Here is a 22294-nt window from a genome sequence, read left to right as displayed (position 1 = left end):
TGGACTTTTTTTTAGGCTTATTTGCTTTCCTTTGTGAGTGGCAATATCAGAATGTTTTGTGGCAGATGTTGAGAATCAGTTAACCTGGTAGAGTCCAAAATGAACAAAGCACAGGTCAGGGGGTGGTAAGCATAGGGGCTTAAATCTCTCCTTTGCCTACCCCTGATCCTGGTGCTGTTCAGTGTACAGCTCTTCCTACTGCTCCAACTTATTGCTGCCATTAGCAGCCACAGGAGGCCAAAAATGCAGCCCAGGGTTGGCCTGGTGTATGGCTGTCCTAATGATACCCCCTTTCCTTCTGCGGACAGCAGAGGGGGTGCATGGTGTAAGAGCCCTTGACTATTCCAGGATCATTCCTGCACTTTGGGTAATTTTCCCTGGTCAAGTTCTGGCAGTGCAGCACAAAGCCACCTCATTGCACATGAGGACCTGGTCCATAGATTTAATGGTCTTTGAATAAACAATCTTCTGCTGAACCACCTGTGCTGTGTAGAGTCTTTCAGAATCTTCGTTTGTCTCCTAGCAATATATTGCACTTCTGTTCGCATTCATGCTATTTGGACTGGGCAAATTAGAGAGAGAGAGAGAGAGAGAGAGAGAGACTGTGTGTGTGTACGTTTTGGAGGTGGAGTGCAAGGGAGATCAGGAAAGAACAATTTGGATAAAATGTTCCTTAAGAACATATTTATAAGCAACTGATAGGATTCCTGTTTGTCTCATTCCTTGACCCTTTTCAGTGATATTCTGCGTAAATAGTTTAGCACTTCATACCAAAATAAGCCAGGCTATGCTGATAGCTAAAAAGTTTGATTTCAGGTTCAGTTTCTCCTCTCCAGAGATTATTGTGGCTGGGAGCTTTGAAACTCAAAAATTGTCAACTTGCGTTTCAAATGTATGTGGTATACAGGACTCTCACTTTACACATTTTCCCCCTTTATGATAATACATAAATAATGCCCCTGTTGTATAAGCCTCTCATACAATGCAGTAATTTACAAGCTAGAGATTAAATGTTTGCTTTTCTAGACTAACGATGATAGACCAGTGCAAGGTTCAGTATATTTCATAATTAGATTTTAAACATGCATTATGTTGAACGCGCTCATATGCTCTGGTGATGGGAACTGTAGATAACCCTAAAATAGATTGATTAGATAATAAAACAACAATAGGTGATCCTTGAGTTTTGAAAACTACCGTTGAACCCAGGAACTCACAATGACTCATTAAATCACTAGTAATCACAGATATCTTACCAACTAATGCTCATAAAATAATTATACTGTACTTGTCAGGAATTGCTCTTTGTAAATATACAGTGATATATCACTCATTTTAGCCGCAGATGCAAGTGATTGATATACATTAGCAATAACTAGGTCAAGTTACAGTCTTTTGAAAGTGCTGGATGTCTCCAAATTCGCACGCTCAGGGCTTGATTTATCACTGTTACTCCAGGTAATTCAGTTGAAACCAAAATTGGTATAAAATAGAAATAATGCAGTGGAGCATCCTATACATATAGGGCCAGATTCCCCACTTGTGTAAATTAGTGGAACTTGGTTGTCTTCAATGGAGCAACAATGATTTACAGTAGTTGGAGATCTTTATCCATAGAGCATATAAGAAATGTTTGTGTTTGGAAGGGGGCATACAATGAACATTTGGCATTCATAATGTATTGATTGATGTAGTACAAATGATAATCAAAAATATTAACTACAGGATCAGATTAAAAAATCTCAGAAAAATAGACCAGTTTTGTACTCTTGAAAAGCTTATTGTAAAAAACTTTCAAGAAAACTGATAATGTGTGTTTGGTGCTGTGTATTCTGAGATTAGATTTTTATATTGACTTTCTGTGCTAAATAGTGCTGCCTCTGAAGGTAATGTTTAACAGAATGTTTTTATGGTTTACTGCACATAATTATCTCTCTTTATATTCTAGGCCACAGTTCTTTCTTTTTGATGATGGGATTTTTTTTAAAGCTCTTTCACAAAATGGAACTTTGAAAAGAGACAATAATGGCAGTCAAGGAATTTGTTTGTCTTTTGCAGTTTCTGTTCTAATACTGGCTGGAAAAAGTAAACTAACGGCTTGCCACTGCTGCTTTGTGACTTTAAAAATCTTTTTTTTATTACACCCAACAACAACATTGTAATCTTAAATCTGTTAACAAGTTACTGGCTGGCAATAACTTGATATGGTAGAATCATTACTTTGTGTTTATTTGAGCAATAGGACATATTAGGTATGAGGGTTACCAATTACTTACTTTGAATTTCTTAATTCTCTCTGCATAGCTTATCTCATGGTAATTTATCTTAGAAATAGCGCTATAACTTCTGTTAACCTGCTGTAAACATAATTGCAGTTGTTATTATTAAATTTTCGCTGTGTTGTAATATATGGTTCTTTGCATTCAGGGATGCAGCATGCTTTTATTGGGTAAGTCATTATTGTTATGTACGTATATAGTACATATATAGTAAATCTGACCTTGCTGTAGTAAGGTCATCAACATATATTATAAACAGGGTGACCAGATAGCAAGTGTGAAAAATTGGGACAGGGGGGTGGGGGTAATAGGTGCCCATATAAGAAAAAGCCCCCAAAATCAGGACTGTCCCTATAAATCAGGACATCTGGTTACTCTAGTTATAAATCATTCAATTCAGTTTCCCATTGGTGTAACTACTAGTGGCATTAGGGAGAGATTTGGCCCATTGTGACACGCTATTGTTTCATTTTAGTTTGTAACTGGTACACACGTTTCTCTGCCACTGAAGTTTTGACTCTTGATGGCACAGTGTTTTGCCATTTTCAGTCAGAGGTCCAGATTCTCAGTTGATGCAAATCATTGTAGCTCCACTGATGCAGTAAGAAAGTGTGTGTGTGTGTGTGTGTATATATATATCAACAGAACTACAACAGTTTACACAAGCTGAGGATCTGGCCCCTATTTTTCTACATTAAGTGCAAAAATAATTAAATATTTTATTTTCAACCAGGGTGCTGCAAATATCAGTCTATCGATAGTATTTTTATGCATTTAAAAAAACATCCAAAGTAAAACATGAAAACACTCCTTCTAAGCAATTTTGTATCAGCATCCAGACTGACAAATTTTGGACCTATGCAATTTGAAATGGCCAAATTATAAACCCTTGTAAAGTGGGTTTATAATGGAAGTCCTGGCGAGATAGCATTAGCTACAAAGCAGTATTGGGTCCGGTAAAAATTCTGTGCATGTTTTATTCACACACATGCATGAATGGACAGCATCAATGCCATTGATTAGAATAAAAAAAAGCTGTACAGTATTTAGGTGGATTTGCTCCTATTTGGGGATGAATTGTTTTGTTTTTGCTTTGATAACAGATTTGGGGAGTCTTTTTTCCCTTTTTTAGTTTCAATACAGAACATAATAAAGTGGCTTCCTTCAGTGGGGTTTAGCAAAATAGGAAATGGGTACATTAATGTCCAAAAGTGAAGTAAAGTGGACTCTTTTCCAAGGCATTTGTTAAAATTGAAAATGCTTATATTCAAAATTAGAAATGATTTTATGACACACCAAAATATCCGCTTTTGACTTCCTAATATAGATCATTAATGACCCTAGCAAAAAACCCACATCTGCACTGGTTCAGTTCTTGGCCTTTCTAGGTCTAATCAATAATCACATTGTGTATTCAGCTGTCTATTTTTTTCTCTCCTGTGAGGTCAAATTTAACTATTAGTCTTTATATTTCAGAAGAAGGACATAGACTGCCTTATGCATAATAATATTGGTCTCAGTGTTTTCTTCTGGGTCTAAATTGTTATACCCTCACCAAATGAGTAACTGTTAAAAAGTGTATTTTTATTTAAATATTTTATCTGAAATGTAAGATGCTCTTTTCCACTCCGCTGCTGTGTACAGAATCTTTTGAAAATTCTAGGAAAGTATGTTGCTTATCAATGGAAAAAAGTTTGCTCTAGTTTTAAAGTACACAAGGAGATTTAAACTGATCATCGTTCTTGTGTACTGCGGGATGCGAAAGTGGCAACAAGAGGTAAATTGTTGCAATGGTTCTTGCTGGACGATAACACAGCTGCTGCAGTAAAGCCATGTTATGGTCTACTGGTCACATTTGGGCAGTCACCCCTAATTCAAAATTCTTATTTAGTTTAGATTAGAAAATAAAGGAAGCCATTGGATTTATATATTAAGTTTCTTTTCTTCTCCTGGAAGATTTATGCCTTTTTTATTTTGTCCTGTAGCCAGAACAAGTACTCTTGAAAGTGGCTTGTCTTTAAAATAAACTTTTTGTAAATCTTAGACTGTAGTATAGTGGTCTTTAGTAACTGTCTTAAAATAAGGGGGTTATTGTAGGCAATTCTGTCCGTATCACGTATCACCACTAGTTTAAGTCTTGTGATGGTGGCATTTTGTGATTTTTGTGTGTGTGTGTGTGTATGTTGTTTTTTCCATGGAATTATTACTGATACTAGTTCCCTTTTATTCGTTTCTTCATATTAGAGTGGAAATGTAGTTTGTTCATAATGGATTATTGATTGGTCTGAGAACAGCAGAAGCCCCAAGGCCTTGTCATCAATGGTACTTACTCTCCCAGTCGTGAATGCATCACTTCATGCAGCTATTTGGGACCCGTGTCTGTGGAATATAAGCCTGTAATTGTTAATCTTGTTCAGAACAGTTTTTAGGGAGAGGAACTCTTTATTGTTGTTGTGGGGTTCCCCCCCCCCCCATTTGTTCAAAGAATAGTCCCTTTGTTTTGGTAGTAAAATAAGCTTGTCCAGGATGTTAATGATGTATTTTAATTCATTGCTTATAATACTACAGTGTAACTAATAAAGAACATTTCTTTGTCTCCAAGAGGACAAACATGCACAGTACACTGAAACACAAAATATGTACTGAGTGGGTGACAGCCCTGTGTTTCTCAACATACCCTGTAGCAGTGCACAAGAATAACCTTTTCATAGAACTGCTTCTTTAGAAAGCACTAAAAACTGGGTTATGGACTTTTTATTGTTCTGCTGGCTTTTGGTTTGAGACACATCACTTCTTCGCAGCTACCTAAGCCTTTTCAGCATTAGGTGTCTTTATTATCTTTTTATATATATACACTGCACTCCATTTATAAGAATCACTGATATGAGAATCAACCGCATATAGTGATCAAACCCACTGGGACAAAATCATTCCTATGCTCTGCTTATAAGAATCAAATAATCCAGGATGGAAGTGATTCTTATAAAAGGAGTGCACTGTGTATGTATATAGGTATAAGATACACACGTTTTCTTCTGCTATGGGTGTGGTGCTGATTCAGAATGGCCTGACCCTGATTTTTGAGGCCTGGCTGTCCGTTTGAGGCCTGCTGTGGAATGTCATTAGATCAGAGCAGGAGAGAGTCAAAGAAGCTCAAAATAATGTGTCAGTGTTAGAACTGCGAACTTTTCAACACAAAAGGAATAGACTCTTCAGCTTCAGGGGAAAAAAGAACAGCGCAATTAACAAATACAGTAAAATGCTACTCTAGGATTTAAATACAAACATATAAGCGAGTTGATGTAAACTCAGAGTAATAGAAATGCCTGGTTTGTTTTTCTAGCAGCCTTTTTAACTCTCTCATTTCCAGTCCTCTATGGCAATTTTGGAAGGTTTAAACAACCTCAAGAGATGTGGTGTTAGGATTTCTGCTTTAAATAATTAAATACTTTTAAAAATTAGAAAGTCTTCCTTTATAACTGGCTCAGTTTTTTGGATAGCTTTTTGGCAGAATTAACTTAGACAGCTCTCAGAAAATCAATGCAAAGTCATGCTGCCTTTACCTAATATTGGTTTACTTTGTAGGCCAGAGAATGCCAGGATTTCCTGTGAATTCAAGGATAGGCTTACTATTTAAAGACACACTTTCTTCCACCCTCCATCTTGGTCGAAAGAATATTATCTGCTGAAGACAGAGTAAAAGGGATATAGACAAATGAAGCGGTCCATAAAAGGACTAAAGAAGGCATTTTCAGTAGGACTTTTGCCCAAATAAGAACAGCAGGATCATGACTTTGATCAAAACAATATAAAACTAACCATTGTAATGTTCTTGCAGAAGACTATAAATTCTGCCATGAAATCAATGGGGATGCACTGGCGTGAGGCCTATAATGTGGGAGTATTTCAGTAGTATAGATCATTGAGGCTGCAATGCTGCAAAATGGTGGGAATTTCTCTATCTCTTATCCCCTGTTTTTAGATACTTCAGTTCTGTTTTTCCCTTACAGTGAATGCCCTTGAACAGAAAAGTCTTTCAGCTGTCTAATTTGAGCTTCCTGAAAACTGGAAGGCCTGGTTGCTGAGTTGTCACTCTTTTGATACAGACTACTACTTCACCTGAACATATTTATATTTGCTATGTACTATTGCTCCTTCATCAGAAGGATCCCTTCTTCACACAGTTATGTGCCAGCATTTGTTGTTGTTGGAGAAGTGTACTGGAGTGGTGATCTGCAGAATCCTCAGTCTAGGAGACATGATGAGCAACATTTCTACAATGGATTCTGTGCTCCTTTCATCCAGGGCTTGGAATTCACATATCTGAATTGAAAATGTCTTGTTGCTTGAAAAAATTCACTGTAACTGCCAGTATCTGATTCTTTTCTGCAGTTTTTCTTGTCAGTGGAGACCTGCTCCTTCATGTAATGTTGTGGCCACTACAGTCCACATAATACAGTTTAAAGTTAGTTGTTTTTTTTTAATAGTCTTGTTCACGGTTTCAGGATATTGTAAAAGAAGTAAATAACCTACCTATCTAAGCTTTGTGAAGCATTTGTCCATGTGTAAGTATTTTAGAGCCATCAGCCATGAATTTGGGGTTAGGTTTCATATATATAAATGTGTATTATTGTATCTACTCCATTGTTGGCACAAAGGGGCTGTAATGGTTGTCTAGTTGGCCAGCTGAGAAGTCTCCACCATGTAGCCAAATACCTTCATCCTCTGCTCCCAGCATGTATAGGTAGCATGGTGAGCAGAAGTGTGTGTGTGTGTGTCTGGAGAAGCTGTAAGTAGCATTGGGGACAGTGGGGGAGCTCAGTGGTGGTGTAATGTCAGCCTCACCCTAGATGCCATACCAAACACAGCTCAGCTGGACCAAGAATCAGGGCCTTTAAATCTATTTTAAAACAGTAATCAACTGTAGTGAGTTAACAGCTGGTGGCTTCCACCTATTGCACCAGGCTAAGTGTTGAAAGAAACAGTCACTAATAATCTGAATGTTAACTGAAGCATCTAAGGGTCGTGTTTTGTTTTTCCTTTTTGATTCAGTCTTGAGGCATTGAAGCATTCTTTTCAAAGTTGATATTTTCATTTTGAACTCACAGTTTGCTCCCTTCCTGGTGGAGAATAGCATTCCGCAAAGAATCCTTCTAACAATGTGACAATCAGCATAGCACTCAAACAGTTAGATGAGAGATTCTGAGATTGTTCATCTACCATATGTGTGTGTACTGGGCATTCAGCCTTCTAAAGCCTACACGTGACACAATGAGCCAGTCTCTATACAATACAGGAAGAAGACTTAAATTAGAACTGGTTGAAAAACAATTTCCATCCTGCAGGAGATAATGAGATTTTGTCTCATCTCAAATTGGGACAAAGTGAAAATCTCAAATTTTTCACACAATAATTTGAAACATTTCTGGTAAGGCTGAAATATTTTGTTTCAACTTTTGTTGTATTACAAATTATAACACAAGTTGAAACGATAAGGTTGAAATCGATAATTTCTAGGGCTGTCAAGCAATTACAACACAGACTACAAAGTGTACAGTGCTCACTTTATATTTATTTTTGATTACAAATATTTGCACTGTAAAAAACAAGATATAGTATTTTTCAGTTCACCTAATACAAGTACTGTAGTGCAATCTCTTTATCATGAAAGTTGGATTTACAAATGTAGAATTAGGTACAAAAAAGTAACTGCATTCAAAAATAAAAACAATGTAAAACTTTAGAGCCAACAAATCTACTCAATGACAGGTTTCAGAGTAGCAGCCATGTTAGTCTGTATCCGCAAAAAGAAAAAGAATCTCCATACGGCTAAATTCAGTGCCTTGACTAAATTTGTTAGTCTCTAAGGTGCCACAAGTACTCCTTTTCTTTTTGCAAATCCACTCAGTCCTACTTCAGCCAATTGCTCAGACAAACAAGTTTGGTTACAATTTGCAGGGGATAATGTTGCCCGCTTCTTGTTTACACTGTCTCCTGAAAGTGAGAACAGGCGTTCACATGGCACTGTTGTAGCCTGCATCACAAGATATTTACATGTCAGATTCCCTAAAGATTCATTTGTCCCTTCATGCTTCAACCACACCCCAAAGCAGTGTGGACGGGTGCATGTTCACTTTAATCATCTGAGTCAGATGCCACCAGCAGAAGGTTGATTTTTTTTTTTGGTGGTTTGGGTACTGTAGTTTCTGCATCTGAGTGTTGCTCTTTTAAGGCTTCTGAAAGCATGCTCCACACCTCATCCCTCTCAGATTTTGGATGGCACTTCAGATTCTTAAACCTTGGGTCGAGTGCTGTAGCTATTTTTAGCACTCTCATATTGGTACTATTGGTACCTTCTTTGCGTTTTGTCGAAGCTGCTGTGAAAGTGTTCATAACACGAACATGTGCTGGGTCATCATCAGAGACTGCTATTAACATGAAATGTATGGCAGAATGCAGGTACAGGACAGGAGACATACAGTTCTCCTCCAAGGAGTTCAGCCACAAATTTAATTAACACATTTTTTTTTTACGAGCATCATGAACATGGATGTCCTCTGGAATGGTGGCCAAAGCATGAAGGGGCATACGAATGTTTAGCATATCTGGAACACAAATACCTTGCAATGCTGGGTACAAAAGTGCAATGCGAACGCCTGTTATCGCTTTCAGGTGATATTGTAAATAAGAAGCAGGCAGCGTTATCTCCCATAAATGTAAACAAACTTGTTTGTCTTAATGATTTGCTGAACAAGAAGTAGGACTGAGTGGACTTGTAGGTTCTAAAGTTTTACATTGTTTTATTTTTGAGTGCAGTTATGTAACAAATTCTACAGTTGTAAGTTACACTTTCACGATAAAGAGATTGAACTACAGTATTTGTATGAGGTGAATTGAAAAATACTGTTTCTTTTGTTTATCATTTTTACAGTGCAAATATTTGTAATAAAATAATAATATAAAGTGAGCACTGTACACTTTGCATTCTGTGTTCTAATAAAAATCAATATATTTGAAAATGTAGAAAAACATCCAAAAACATTTAATAAATGTTAATTGGTATTCTATTGTTTAACAATAAGATTAATCACAGTTACTTTTTTTGAGTTAATCATGTGCGTTAACTCCGATTAGTCAACAGTCCTAATAATTCCCACCAGACTGATGAAATTGATATATTCCAATGAAACATCTTGATTTTGTTGAATCAGGATTTTCAGCTGGAAAATTTTTGACCATTTGTAACTGAAAGGATGGGTGATTGATTTTACATAAGTAACTTTTTTTCTTCACTAATGAAAATGCTATAAAAATTAAATGTGGAATATGCCATGGCTGTGTGTGGGGGCAGAGAGAAATCATGGGCATATAAAAAAGGACTCCTTCCCTCTCTGCAATAGCAACTGTAGAGAGAGGAGCAAGGATTCCTTCCTTCCTTTTCCAGCTGCAAAGTTTTTCTTTTGGGCCTTTTTTCCTTGGACTTTTCTCACATGACTAAGGCTATGTCTATGCACCCTAGCATAGACTACAGGGATGTGACTACAAAGAGATGCACTCTAACTGCCACGTCTGGAAGCTGCTAGTGTGAAGGAAAAGGTACCTAGTTCATGTTGTTGTAGTCCTGTTTGAAAAAGGAGTACGTTAACATGAGCTAAGTACCTCTTAGATTGTGCCAGCAGCGTCTGTATGGGGCGGTTAGAGCACAGCTCTTTGGTGCACTCTTCAATTCACGCCCCTGTAATCCATGCTACAGTGCAGTGCAGACAAGCCCTAAGTTTGTCTCTTAAGCATGTGTCTTTGGATTTTCAGACAGGCGGCAGAAGCACTAGAAGAGCTTGTATTACTTTCCAATGAGGGGGTCCGTCTCAAAAGGTTGATGGTTTGGGGGTCAAATAAGTAACTGTGACCCCTTGGTGCCAACTGGCAGAGGGAACAGGGGATGCATAGGGTTGTACAGGAATCTCCTGAGTCAGATGTATGCTGAAGAGTGGCATGTGAGATCTGTATTGAGAACCAGAAGCCCACTGGTCATCATAATCATTTGTGAATATTTAAGGATTATGTATCTATACAGAAAATTACATTCTTAAGGTCTTGGAGTTAAGGCAGGTCCCCAGGAGGTGAGGTGACATACCTCAGAAAGGTCCTTTCAGGCAGCAGATAAGACATATCTCCCTGTCTGACCATGTGAATATTCAGTGCCTCACATGTATGCCTATTGACATACTAAGCCAGGGGCTAAATAAGAGATTGAAAAACCTACAAGAGAAGAAGTGTACAGAGGAGTGGCCTGCTTATTATTAATAAAGACAAGGAATTGTTCTGGTTTATTTAGGAGTGCAAACAAACACATGAGATCTTTCACAAAGGAGGCAAATGGACCGCATGCTTGTCTCATAAATGGAGGGTCAATGCCAAGCCTTGCAGTAAAGTGCTGCAAGGATTTGGGGTGAGAATTACTTTACAAGACGCGAGAGTATCTTGGTAATTAAGTCTAGGCTTTAGAATGCATGTTATGATTTTATTTTATATGTAACCATTTGTTTCTAATACTTGCTAATGTTTCAATCACTATGCTTTGTTTAATACACTTACACTTGTTTCAATGTAAACATATTTGAGTGCTCTCAGTTAAGTGGAGTGATGAGCTGAGGTGGAATTGATAAGCTAGGATGTGTTGTTTCTTCGGAAGCAGCGAGTCTGTGAATACTGGGGTTCCCCTGTGGATCAGGGGCTGGTCACTCCAGGGAAGTGATTGAAGGGCTCAAGGGCTGGGGTGTCCCAATTGCTAACCAGTAGAGTGACTGCAGGGCCTGCAAGGCCTGAAGGGGAATGCATGGGTTGCTTGTGGCTGGTGTAGTCAGGGAGCTGACCCATGACAGGCACAAATGTGGTTTCCTCACACTAAGGGCAGGTAGTAGTGAGGTTTTTCACAGCCCTAGGTATCCTGGAGAAGATTCCCAGTAACCAAGGAACAGATTTTCAAAGGTGTTTAGGTGCCTAAAGATGCATATAGGTGCCTACTGAGATTTTTCAAAAGTGCCTGAGCAGGTTAGGCACCTAACTTCCGTTGAAATCAATAAGAGTTAGGCACCTAACCTGCATAGATGCTTTAGAAAATCCCACTAGGTGCCTGTCTGCATTTTAAAGAGCCTAAATACCTTTGAAAATCTGTCCCCAAGTTTGGATGCTTATCTGTAGCTCACGAAAGCTTATGCTCAAATAAATTGGTTAGTCTCTAAGGTACCACAAGTACTCCTTTTCTTTTTGCGAATACAGACTAACACAGCTGTTACTCTGAAACTTATCTGAAACTCTTAGTTCAACAAACTGATCTGGAAATTTCCTTAGAACAGGTTTTCCCTTTACTTGGTCCCTGTCCAACATATCATTTTGACACTGCTTCCAGGCTTGGAAAAATTAAAAATAATAGGGCAATGAGATTGAAGCTCAGGAAAAGTTTGTTTATGGTTCAAGTTGGGCTGTTAATTTATTTGAACTGCTTCACTCATTACTACCCTATGTGGGGTTTTTCTGGCTTGTTTGTACTTTCGGTACAGCTTTCTGGTTGCCTGAATGACGGCCATTATTTATTTAGCCAAGCATGTGTCTTGCGGGGCTGTCCCTCAACTCAGTCCTAAACTGCTAATTTCAGGGATCAGCAGTTCAGATGCTCTCTTTGCAAACTTGTTGCTCATCTAGACATTTGAGCTCTTGATCGGATGTGATTTTCCCCTGATAATGTAGTACATCAGTTCTGGACATAGTCATAAGAGAAAAATGTGTTTCATTTGAAAGAAATGAAATTGAATTTGAGACGTGTTTCTTGCAGATATTTGTAGTTGTATTGGTCCTTGAGGAAAAGGTAGATAATGTGATGCTTACCTCTTAAAACTATAAACAGCTAGTAACCAAAATTAATTACCCTGAAGATCTAAACTGAATTGTTTTTCAGAAAATGAAAAGTTAGATTAGCTTAAAAATAATTAGTGTTATTACCAGGGAATGTAACTGAGTGCCTGAGATGAATAATCTAATTATTTTAGATTGTGTTAGATTTATGATGATGTTCATGGTCAGACTACATTTATTCACTTCCCAGTTCAGAATAATCTGTGGTGAACAAAGTGACAAGGCCTTAGACTTTGCAACTGTAAATCTCTTTTTTTGATTTTTGCATCAGAAGTCTCCAGTGGAAATTGTGTATGTGTGGTTGTAGTGGTGGTGTTTAGATCTGGCCACATCTTAAGAAACTGCTTTCTTTTCTTACTACCAAAGAAATGGATTGACTCCATCCATTAGTGCATACAATATTCTTTCCTTCAGATAGAACTTGCTGTTCAAACTGGTTAAGGGGGCTACAAATAACTGAGAAACTTTTGCTTTGTATATATAAGGGGACTGGAAAAGCTTATTTTATAACATTAATAACGTTATTTCTCTTTTTTTATGTGCTCAGGGTTGCGAGTTGATGGGGAAATACATGTTGTGTAGCTGAGATAAATAAGGGACCCAGTTTTAAAGATGGTTATTACTATACATACTGTCATGCAACAGCTTTTAAAATTCTGTTTGTTCATCACTGATCAATGTGATTTTAATAACTAAGGATCTGCTTCAGCAAAGCATTTAAGCACATGCTTACCTTTAAGTTCCATTGACATAACTTTAACAACCATTACAGTGAGCATTTAAGCACATGCTTATTTACTTGGTTGAATTGGGGCCTATGTCTTGGATCAGCATTTTTTTTTCGTACTGGATGCCCAACAGGAAATCATCTTTAAATACACAGAACACTTTGTCAATCTCTGTATTATGGTTTCCCTTTCAATCAAAATGTGAAGTGCACTGCAGTCTGCTTTCCTGTTACATGAAGTACACCCCACATCAAGCACAGCGGAACTGCCCGAAATACAATTTAATGTAATTTTCAACAGGGGTACAATATTCTATAAAGAAAGTCTCCAGAAAAGTCTTTTATCTCTGGGCAAGCAAATATTTTTAAATGAAATTATACATGACTATAAAGCCACAGACTTAAAGTGTAACAGCCACTTCAAGAAATTGTTTCCTAATGTAAAATATATATACACAGAGACATACAGACATATGGATTCTCTCTCTCTCTCTTGGTTTTGAAATAAGAAATATAAGAATGTTTGAAAATGGATTTTCCTGTTGTCGAGACTTTATTCATACTTTTTTTTTTGGGAGGGGGAAGGGGACGGAGCCCATGGCCAGGGGGGATTTGATTTAAATTAAATTGATTTAAATAATGATTTAAATCACTAGCCAGGAAGACTCGATTTCATCATGGTTTTCTACATAAAAGTGCATTTTTGTTGGTTGGTATAACCTTAATACGTATTCTTCACAACTCAGAGATAGATGTAGGTTTCATTTTTAGAAGGTACACATGATACATTTTTAAACAGTGATTTATTTTGAAAACTTTTCAGATTAGTTTTTCAGCGATATCAGAAAATGAATGATTAGTTGATTGGTTATTTCACTTACCAAAGGTAATTGAAACATATATTTATGAAGTCATTGGGAGGTGAACTGTCTCCAATTCAACAGCTTAATCATTAATATTTGGAGGATTTTCTTGCCATGCTGTATTAGGAGGAGAACATCACCCGACAGACATTTACATTGTTTTATTTAACTAAAACAACAACGTTATGTATTCTGGATTTTTTTCTTCAACAGCAAACATAATATTTTAACAAAACAAGCAAATGTCCCTCGCTTCTCACATTTATCTCCAGACTTCTTTTCCTTGTCCAGATCTATTCTGCCCCCAACAATCTTCTATTCATTGAACCTTTTGAAACTTTGCACTTTTAGAGAGAGGTAAGGGATTGACTCTGTATACACAAATTTGCAGAGGGACAATAGAGTTGAGGTCTGTTATTTCTCACCTCTATATATTATTTATTTATTTAAAAACATTTTTGCTGTTAACAAGCATGTTATCTCTGGAGACACAAATCCACAGTTTGAGAACCACAAAACTAAGCATCTCTGATGGTAACTTCTAGACTGAGCACTGAGTCCCATTGGGTAGATAGATTAACCTAAATAATCTATACAGAAGCCTGTGGAACCCCATAAACTGGGTCCCTAATCCATGAACTATTGGAATTCGTTTACAAAACTTTTCTCATATATTACATGAATATATTGTTTTATAGTATAGAATTAGAATGTATAATCTCTATTCCATGATGAGACATTATAGCTTAAAGATGTATCTTAATTAAAACTATCTTTAGATAGTTTTTTTCCTCAAAAAGCATTTTATCAAAAAAATCCAATTTAAATTTAAAAAATCCTTTTTTAAAAAAAAAAAAAAATCATTGATTTTTATCCACCCTGCCCATGGCGCGCACACATTTTTTAAACCATGGTGTCCCTTATCCCTGTGTATGTCATTGTTTTTACCCCAAATGATATTTTAATTAATGTTGCTTTGAATGCTAACCATTTAAACTAAAATTGTGCATGTTATGGAATACTAATAGAAGCTAATGCTTATTATTAAAATAAATCAAACTATAATATGTTTTTGAAATTGGGTCTGGTGACAAAAAGCACCCAAGGAAAAGTATAAATAGTTTTAAACATATTGAATAATCTACTTACACAATTTCTGTGTTTTTGTTTTTGTTTGTTTCAGGTGCTTATTGCCATCCGCTTCCAGAACATACATGAATAAAGTGACAGCCCGGACTCTTTCGAGCAATTGATAGGGGAAACTTTAACCTGAGAATGAAGAGGTAAACACTCAACAGAACCGTATGATTGAAACCACAGCCCAGCCCTCTGCTGTTGGACAAGGCTTTGTCCTTTTGCCCTGTACGACTGATGTTGCAGTAGTTCAGATGGATCGCAGCAAGGAGGCAGAGATGGAATTACGAAGATCCTCTAGTCCTAGCAAGATAAACAAGAACGACATTGATGGAGACAAGTCCATGTGCCACAGCTGCTGCATCTGTGGCAAGAGTTTTCCTTTTCAGAGCTCCCTGTCTCAGCACATGAGGAAGCACACAGGAGAGAAGCCCTATAAATGTCCTTACTGCGACCACAGAGCTTCCCAAAAGGGCAATCTGAAGATACACATTCGGAGTCACAGAACAGGCACTTTAAGTCAGGGGCATGAGGTGGAGATGGGAGAAGCACAGCTTGGAGAGATGGGAGTCTCAGAAGGCCTTGACGGATGCACCAGCCCCACCAAAAGTACATCTGCCTGCAACAAGATTCTGAATGGAGCAACCCAGGCAGACAACAGCAAGATTTTATTGAGAAGCAGCAAGAAGGAGGTTGTCACCGAGGCACCACCTGCAGAAGATGGCAAGCTACCCACTTATCTGTGCACCTTCTGCAAAAACAAGTTTGAGAGAAAGAAAGACCTGGAACAGCACCTACATCAAGTCCATAAGCCATACAAATGCAGGCTTTGTAACTACATGACATTAAGAGAAGAGACGCTGTTAAACCATATAGAGAAAGACCATATTACAGCTCAAATTCCAAATGGGGAAGCTTACACCGAGAATTGCAAGAGTGAGCTGAATGCAGGGGAATTTCCTTGTGAAGTCTGTGGTCAGGCCTTCAGTCAAACCTGGTTTCTCAAAGCTCACATGAAAAAGCATAGAGGATCGTTTGATCATGGATGCCACATTTGTGGCAGAAGATTTAAAGAGCCCTGGTTTCTCAAAAACCACATGAAATCACACGGTCCAAAGACGGGGAGCAAAAACAAACCAAAAAATGATTTAGAGCCCATAGCCACTATTAATAATGTGATTCAGGAGGAAACAATTGTGACTGGCTTATCTCTGTATGAAGTTTGCACCAAGTGCGGGAATCTGTTTACAAATATGGAAAGCCTAAAAGCACATAATGCTGTACACTTCAGAGCTCAAAGAAGCAGTACTGAGAACAAAGGTGAGGGGTTAATTGATGGAAGCCCAGATCCATCTGTAAATAAGCAATTTTTCTTACAGTGCCTGAATCTGAGGTCTGCTGTAGGGATAGATAGAGTTACAAGAGGACAGCCTGGAAAAAGGGTAGCTGAGCTGGATCCAGTCAGTAGCTACCAGGCCTGGCAGCTGGCCACCAAAGGAAAAGTAGCAGAGCCTTCTGAGTATGTAAAATATGTGGGATGGGATGAAGTCCTTGCTGATGCAGATGTGACTTATGACAAGGATAAAAGAGAATATATTCTGGTCAGCCAGGAGAAGCGCAAGCGAGATCAGGATTCACCCAGCTCCTCCAGCAACCCCAAGAAGAAAAGCTGTGTCAGTGGGCGCTTGGAGAAGAACAGCAATGTGCAACAAGGAGAAAACTGTATCCTTGCTCAGAGCGACCTGGACTACAGACCCTCCTCAAGGCAGAGCAGAAGGGCATCCCAAAACAAGTCCACTGAGTGCTTTGAGTGTGGAAAGATTTTCCGCACGTACCACCAAATGGTGCTCCATTCGCGGGTGCACAGGAAAGAACGCAGGAGCTGCAGTGAGAGTGGGACCATTGCTCAGCCAGACCGGTATGGATCCAGCAGTGAAGAAGGGGATTCTGGTTCTGTTAGTGGGCCAAGCACTCCAGGCTCAGCGTCTGCCCCAGAAGATTCTGTGACCTCTGGAATGGGTGAGGAGGGTGCTGAGGACAGCTTTGAGGAAGGAGTACCTGAACCATCACTAGGTAAGCTCATACACAACATTTCTCCCCCCTTTTGCCTATGTTACTTTTTCTTTGTCTCTAGCTCTTGTAGATCCCATGCCTCTTAGCCTCCTGGGGCCTGAATGTGGGACACAGCAAGAAGCAAAGGATCAAAATGATAGATGAGTAAAATACCATAAGAAGCTTAAAATTAATGTGGATCAATTCTGTAGCCTAATTAACATTGTTTATAGTCCCAGCTGGATGATTCAGCATTTCTGATGTAAATAATAAAAGTGAGGTCACAGGAGGTCTTTGCAAGATACAGGTAAATTTGGATTTCAAATGAAGGACAACTGAGAGGTAGCTTAGTTACCCCTAGCAACGCAGTTACCTCTGCTGTTTGCTTCAATATCTCTGCTGTTAGTTTCAGTATAGCAGTATCTTTCCTAGACATCTCCAGGCCCAATTTTGCCCTGATTTACACCCTTTCTGCTCTCAGTATACAGATGTAGTTAGAGCACAGTTTGCCTGCTGTAACCTTGAAGCACATAAACTTGTTAATTGCTAACGAGAAAGGCATTCCTTCCTCTTTTCTTTTTCTGTGTTTTGCTTCCCCAAACTTGTGTTATAACTATAAGGCTATAATTAATCTCTCTGGATTAAAGCAGTCCTCTGAGTCCAACTCTAGCTAAATGGAACAAATTATTCCCCAAATAGCAGCAAAGTAAATATATAAAGAAACACTGAGCATTTTCGTATCATTTTAAATTTTTGTTGTTTACTATCCTTTGTTTATAATACCCTATGAGAAATGAGAGAGAAACATTTCTTTCCTGACTAGCCCTCTGCTTTTTCCATTTGGCAAACAATGACATTTCCCCACATTTTCTTTTTCTTTCATGAAGAACTAACTAATCCAGGTTTTGTAATGTTTAACTTGTTTTCAGGAGCATCAGTGAGGAAGTCACCAGCACAGTTCTGGGAAATTTTTTAAACGATATTGGTTAACACATGCTTCCTCAGCTGGCTAATGAATGTCATAGAAGAAAAGCAACATGTTCCAGGATCATGTATTAAGTTCTATATTTAATCATTATTGACAGCAGTGATGATGTGGTGTTGGATATATTTTGTCACTGGACATTTCCCATCAGATTATGATCATTTTAAGAGAGGTCAAAGTTTGAGCTGAAACTACAAGGCATATATATATCCCTTTCTAAATGTAATGCTTAGATCCTCTTCCCCTGTCCCTCCAAGGGTTGAAATCATTATAAAAATCAAACCCTTTTTTGGTGCCTAAAATGTCCTTTTTGGAACAAAACTTGTCTTGGGTTGACTTCACTGTGTGTTCTCAACTTTATTAGCTTCACTGGGATTTAAGTCCCAGATGGGCAAATCCAGGGGCACATTAGATTGGAAGGTTAATTTAATGAAATACCAAAGCCAAATTCTTTTGTGCTTCCCTGCCCATCTTAAAAACCACAACTCTAATAAGTACTAGTGACAGATCAATCTTAAGTATTTATGTCATGCTCACTTGACCAAATAGTAGGCCCAAAATTTGGTCTGTCCATTTATTGTTGTATTTATGCAATTTAAAAAAAGTTTATGAAAGTATACTCATTGCATTCATGTTAAAATCCATTGGGCACTCTCTGAAACGCCCCTGTACAATAGATTCAATATGTAATTACTGAAATACAGCATCATTCAGGGTGAAAGGAGGCTGTGAAATTCTACCAGTGCAATGCACAATACCTTTGTTGTGATGGAAAATCATCTCCCCAGAGACAGGCTCAAAACAGCAACAGTCCTTTCATATAATGCTCAAAGAGTAAATTATTCTTCTGTACTGTTCTTAATCATTTGATTTTAACCTTATCTCTTTCCTACCTCAGTTCAACTTCTGAACACTGATCTCAGAAGTGAAAACATTTTAAAGTTACGCAGCAATTTCTCTCATAATAACCCAGTGCCAATAGGAAATTCATTTTCTTTAGTTGGCAAATTGGTTCTCACCTTTCGTATTGAACAGTGAGAAAGTAGCAAACTGATCAAGCTAAATAAAGATGAATATCAGTAAATAGATGCACTTGCACTGTTTGTCTGTGTGCTTCATTTTTTATTCCACAACTTCACATTTGAAGAGCTAGTTAATCAAAGAGACTACTGTATAGTTAAGGAACTTTATTGTTGCTACTTCACATTGTTAATGCAGTTTATTTAATAATTACTAGCGATATCAATGAAGTGAACATTTTTCATAGCTGACAAAGCTTTCTAATTGAAAATAGAATAAGTAGAACACAATTTTTAGGCCAAGATCAGTATCTTAATTTTCCTCTATTTATATCTCTTTGGTAAGGCAGTTTAATGGATATGCTATTCAACTGTTTTATACTGTCAACAATTTAGAGATAGAGAATTGGGTCATTCTGTCCATCAGGCTGTATGAATACTTTGTTCAGATAAAGGAATTTTAGCCCTCTTGAGGTTGCTTATTCAATTCATGAGGCTTTCCCCCTCCTTTATGAACTAAAACTTGAAGTCTATAGAGTATAGGCCAGATTCTGCCTTCATTTACAACCAGACAGCCCCATTAAAATCAAATGCTTTGTTATGCTCTTTAAATTGTCTTTTGTCCTAGAAGTGTTATGGTTTGCTACCCTCTGCTGAGGCTCTTCTAGTTAATCTCACAGGGTCAGGTGGCCTTTTTAGTCAATAGCAAAGCTCAAGCAGCAGCAACAGTAGCCATCTTCAGTAGTTGTAGTTTCTTTTCCCCACATTCACTTTACAGTGTTGTTTTTACTCAGAATGTGGCTGGGCAAACCTCGTGGTGCTCATGAGACTATTTAAAATCACATCATTTACTTTTATTTTCACATCTTAACTTCCTTTCCCCATAACTTGTATATGTTACTGTGGGACTGCGAGCCTGAAAGGGCCTTGATCCTGCAAGAGGGCTGAACATTCTGTCCTTGATCCAACATAGCATTTAAGCACATAATTAACTTTAAACATATGAACAGTACAATTTAGCTGAGCGTGTGCTTTGCTGGTTTGGGGCCAGAATGCATGGCACCTTGCAGAATTGAGTCATATTAGAGGAGCAAAAAGCATGCACCAATGCAAAATAGCTCTGAGTCTCTCAAATACAGAGTGTTCCTACCCTTCACTTATCCTCTGCTAAATCGCTAGAGTCACATCGTTCTTTCTCAGCCATGTGGGTTGTGTTTGCAAACCCAGATTACCATCCATCAGAGGCTCCCAAACTGGTGTATGGAGTACTTATAGCTGCATAGACTTGAAGGCCTGAAGGGACCATCATGTAGACTGACCTATTATAGCATTGCAGGCCACAGAACTCCTGCAGTAGGCCCATACCTCTGTCTGAGTTACTCAGATCCTTAAATCTTGGTTTAAATTTTTCAAGTTACAGAGAATCCACCATTTACTCTAGTCCAAACCAGCAAACTGCTGATGGTCTGTGAAAAGCTGGCAGGTCACATGGTGTTGACTCTCCTCCTTTTATTCAGCTGTTAATCATTTTAAAAGATGACCCAAAATTGCATTCCTTATATCATTTTTCTATGTAAACAGTCACTGCAGTTGCCATAGGAATGTTATGCAAATGAGAGGGGAGTGGCCTGTGTGATGACCAGAGGGAGAAGAGGTAGCCCATGAGCTATACTGTCTCTGTTAAGAAGGAACTGCACTATGAAAAGATATAATCTCTGTGCACTGTTTGTCAGTGGCATGAATGGCGCCAACAAATAAGGTTATGTCAGCATTTCCATTATGTTGCATTTGAAGCTGCCTGAGCCAGGTGCAAGCAGCTGTTGCTCAGCACTTACATTGACTTCAGCTTTTTTTTTTATTAGTTTGAGATCTTAACTAAAAGTGGTAGGTTAAGGGTCATGCATCATTTCCATATAAGTACAAGGAGAAACAATCTCTATTTTTAGCCCATCTGCTTCTCCCCCAAAGTATATAATTTGGTGAGCCAAAAAAAAAAAAAAGTCAGGACATGCAAGTAGTGTCTTTATTTTTAGGCTGAAAGTGGGCACCCTAATTTGATCCCCCTGTGGGCAGCCCTGAAGCACAAAACAGGCAGAATTATTGCTCTCCATATCAAAGTGATCATTAAAACAAAACAGTATGGGAAGACACCTGCCATACCATTCCTTCCCCATTAACTTGTTGTGATCCAGCTAGATCTCTGTTGGCAGGTAACTGGGGGGTGGTGGTTTGGGTTTTATTTGTTTTTGTGTGTGTGTCCTTTTGAGCTTGATCTCTGCAAAGACCTTGTAACCCCCCCCAACAAACAAACAAACAAACAAAAAGAAACAACAACAAACCAACAAAAACCAGAGTCACGGTGTGTTTGATGCTTAGAAAGTGCTACAACATCAGTTTGTTCATTAAGGCATTATGGGCTATTTCAGTTTTGAAATCTAGACACAAGCATCAACTGTGACGACATGACTGCCAGATACTTGCTGGTGGGAAAATGGGGAAGCAAGTTCATGTAGTTTTAATTTAATATTTTACAGAGCAACAAGCAAGCAGCCGAAGAACAATATTTTGTATCCTCCACTGTAGTGCTCACGGGATTTAGCAAAGGAAATAAATTACTTCCCCCAAGTATGCATTCTCTCTCTGAATGAAAAAAGTTATAAAGTAACTGTAGAAAACCAGGATTTTTAACTATTATAGGTGGGATAGAGGAGGGGGAAGTTTTATTATTCTAATTGGTCTCACCAAGAAAGGGAGAAAGAGGAGAGAGATCATTGTGCATGAGTGGGAACCCTAATTCAAGTGGGAAAGTTTCTCCTACACTTAGTTCCCTCCCCTTCTCTGCCTCTGCCTTTTATGTGTCTTGTATTTTTCTCCCAGCTTCCTCCAGCTTCTTCCTACATTTTAAAAAGTGACTCCCTTTTACTGATGCTGCTCGTTGTAGCTGATGCATCATGTTGTTTGTTATTATTTATTATGTTTGTTACAGTAGTGGCTGGGGTCTCATTGAGAATGGAGCCTCAGTGTGCTAGGCACTGTATAACAAGAGTAGTAGGCAGCAGTTCCTGCCTCGGAGAACTTAACCATCTAAATAGATAAGACAGACAAAAGATGGGGGGAAGGTTGGAGCAAACAGCCAGTCAGCACAGGGGGCAGAATGTTTAGTCGGAACTGTAGAAAATACGCTGATAACATCATCTGTTGGGGATCGGTCCTGCTTTGAGCAGGGGGTTGGACTAGATGACCTCCTGAGGTCCCTTCCAACCCTGATATTCTATGATTCTATGATCTGTGCTGGGAGGTCCCTGCTTAGAATACTTCAGCAG

General features: G+C 38.4%; 1 protein-coding gene across 23 annotated transcripts in view; it reads left to right on the top strand.

The window, feature by feature from the left end:
* The window catches only part of ZNF516 (zinc finger protein 516), a 131989-nt gene that overhangs the window by 38977 nt on the left and 70718 nt on the right, over window positions 1-22294 (top strand). For all 23 annotated transcript variants that reach the window (XM_043539989.1, XM_037892949.2, XM_037892942.2 and 20 more), the window contains one exon: window positions 14965-16988. In XM_043539989.1, the coding sequence (XP_043395924.1) occupies window positions 15086-16988 (1903 nt within the window). In that variant the 5' untranslated portion in view covers window positions 14965-15085. The remainder of the gene's footprint in view (window positions 1-14964; window positions 16989-22294) is intronic.

This window comes from Chelonia mydas, chromosome 2 (assembly GCF_015237465.2).
Source record: "Chelonia mydas isolate rCheMyd1 chromosome 2, rCheMyd1.pri.v2, whole genome shotgun sequence".
In the NCBI taxonomy this organism is placed as follows: domain Eukaryota; kingdom Metazoa; phylum Chordata; order Testudines; family Cheloniidae; genus Chelonia; species Chelonia mydas.
Note: the sequence above shows the minus strand (reverse complement) of the source record. Positions and strands in the feature narration are given on the sequence as shown.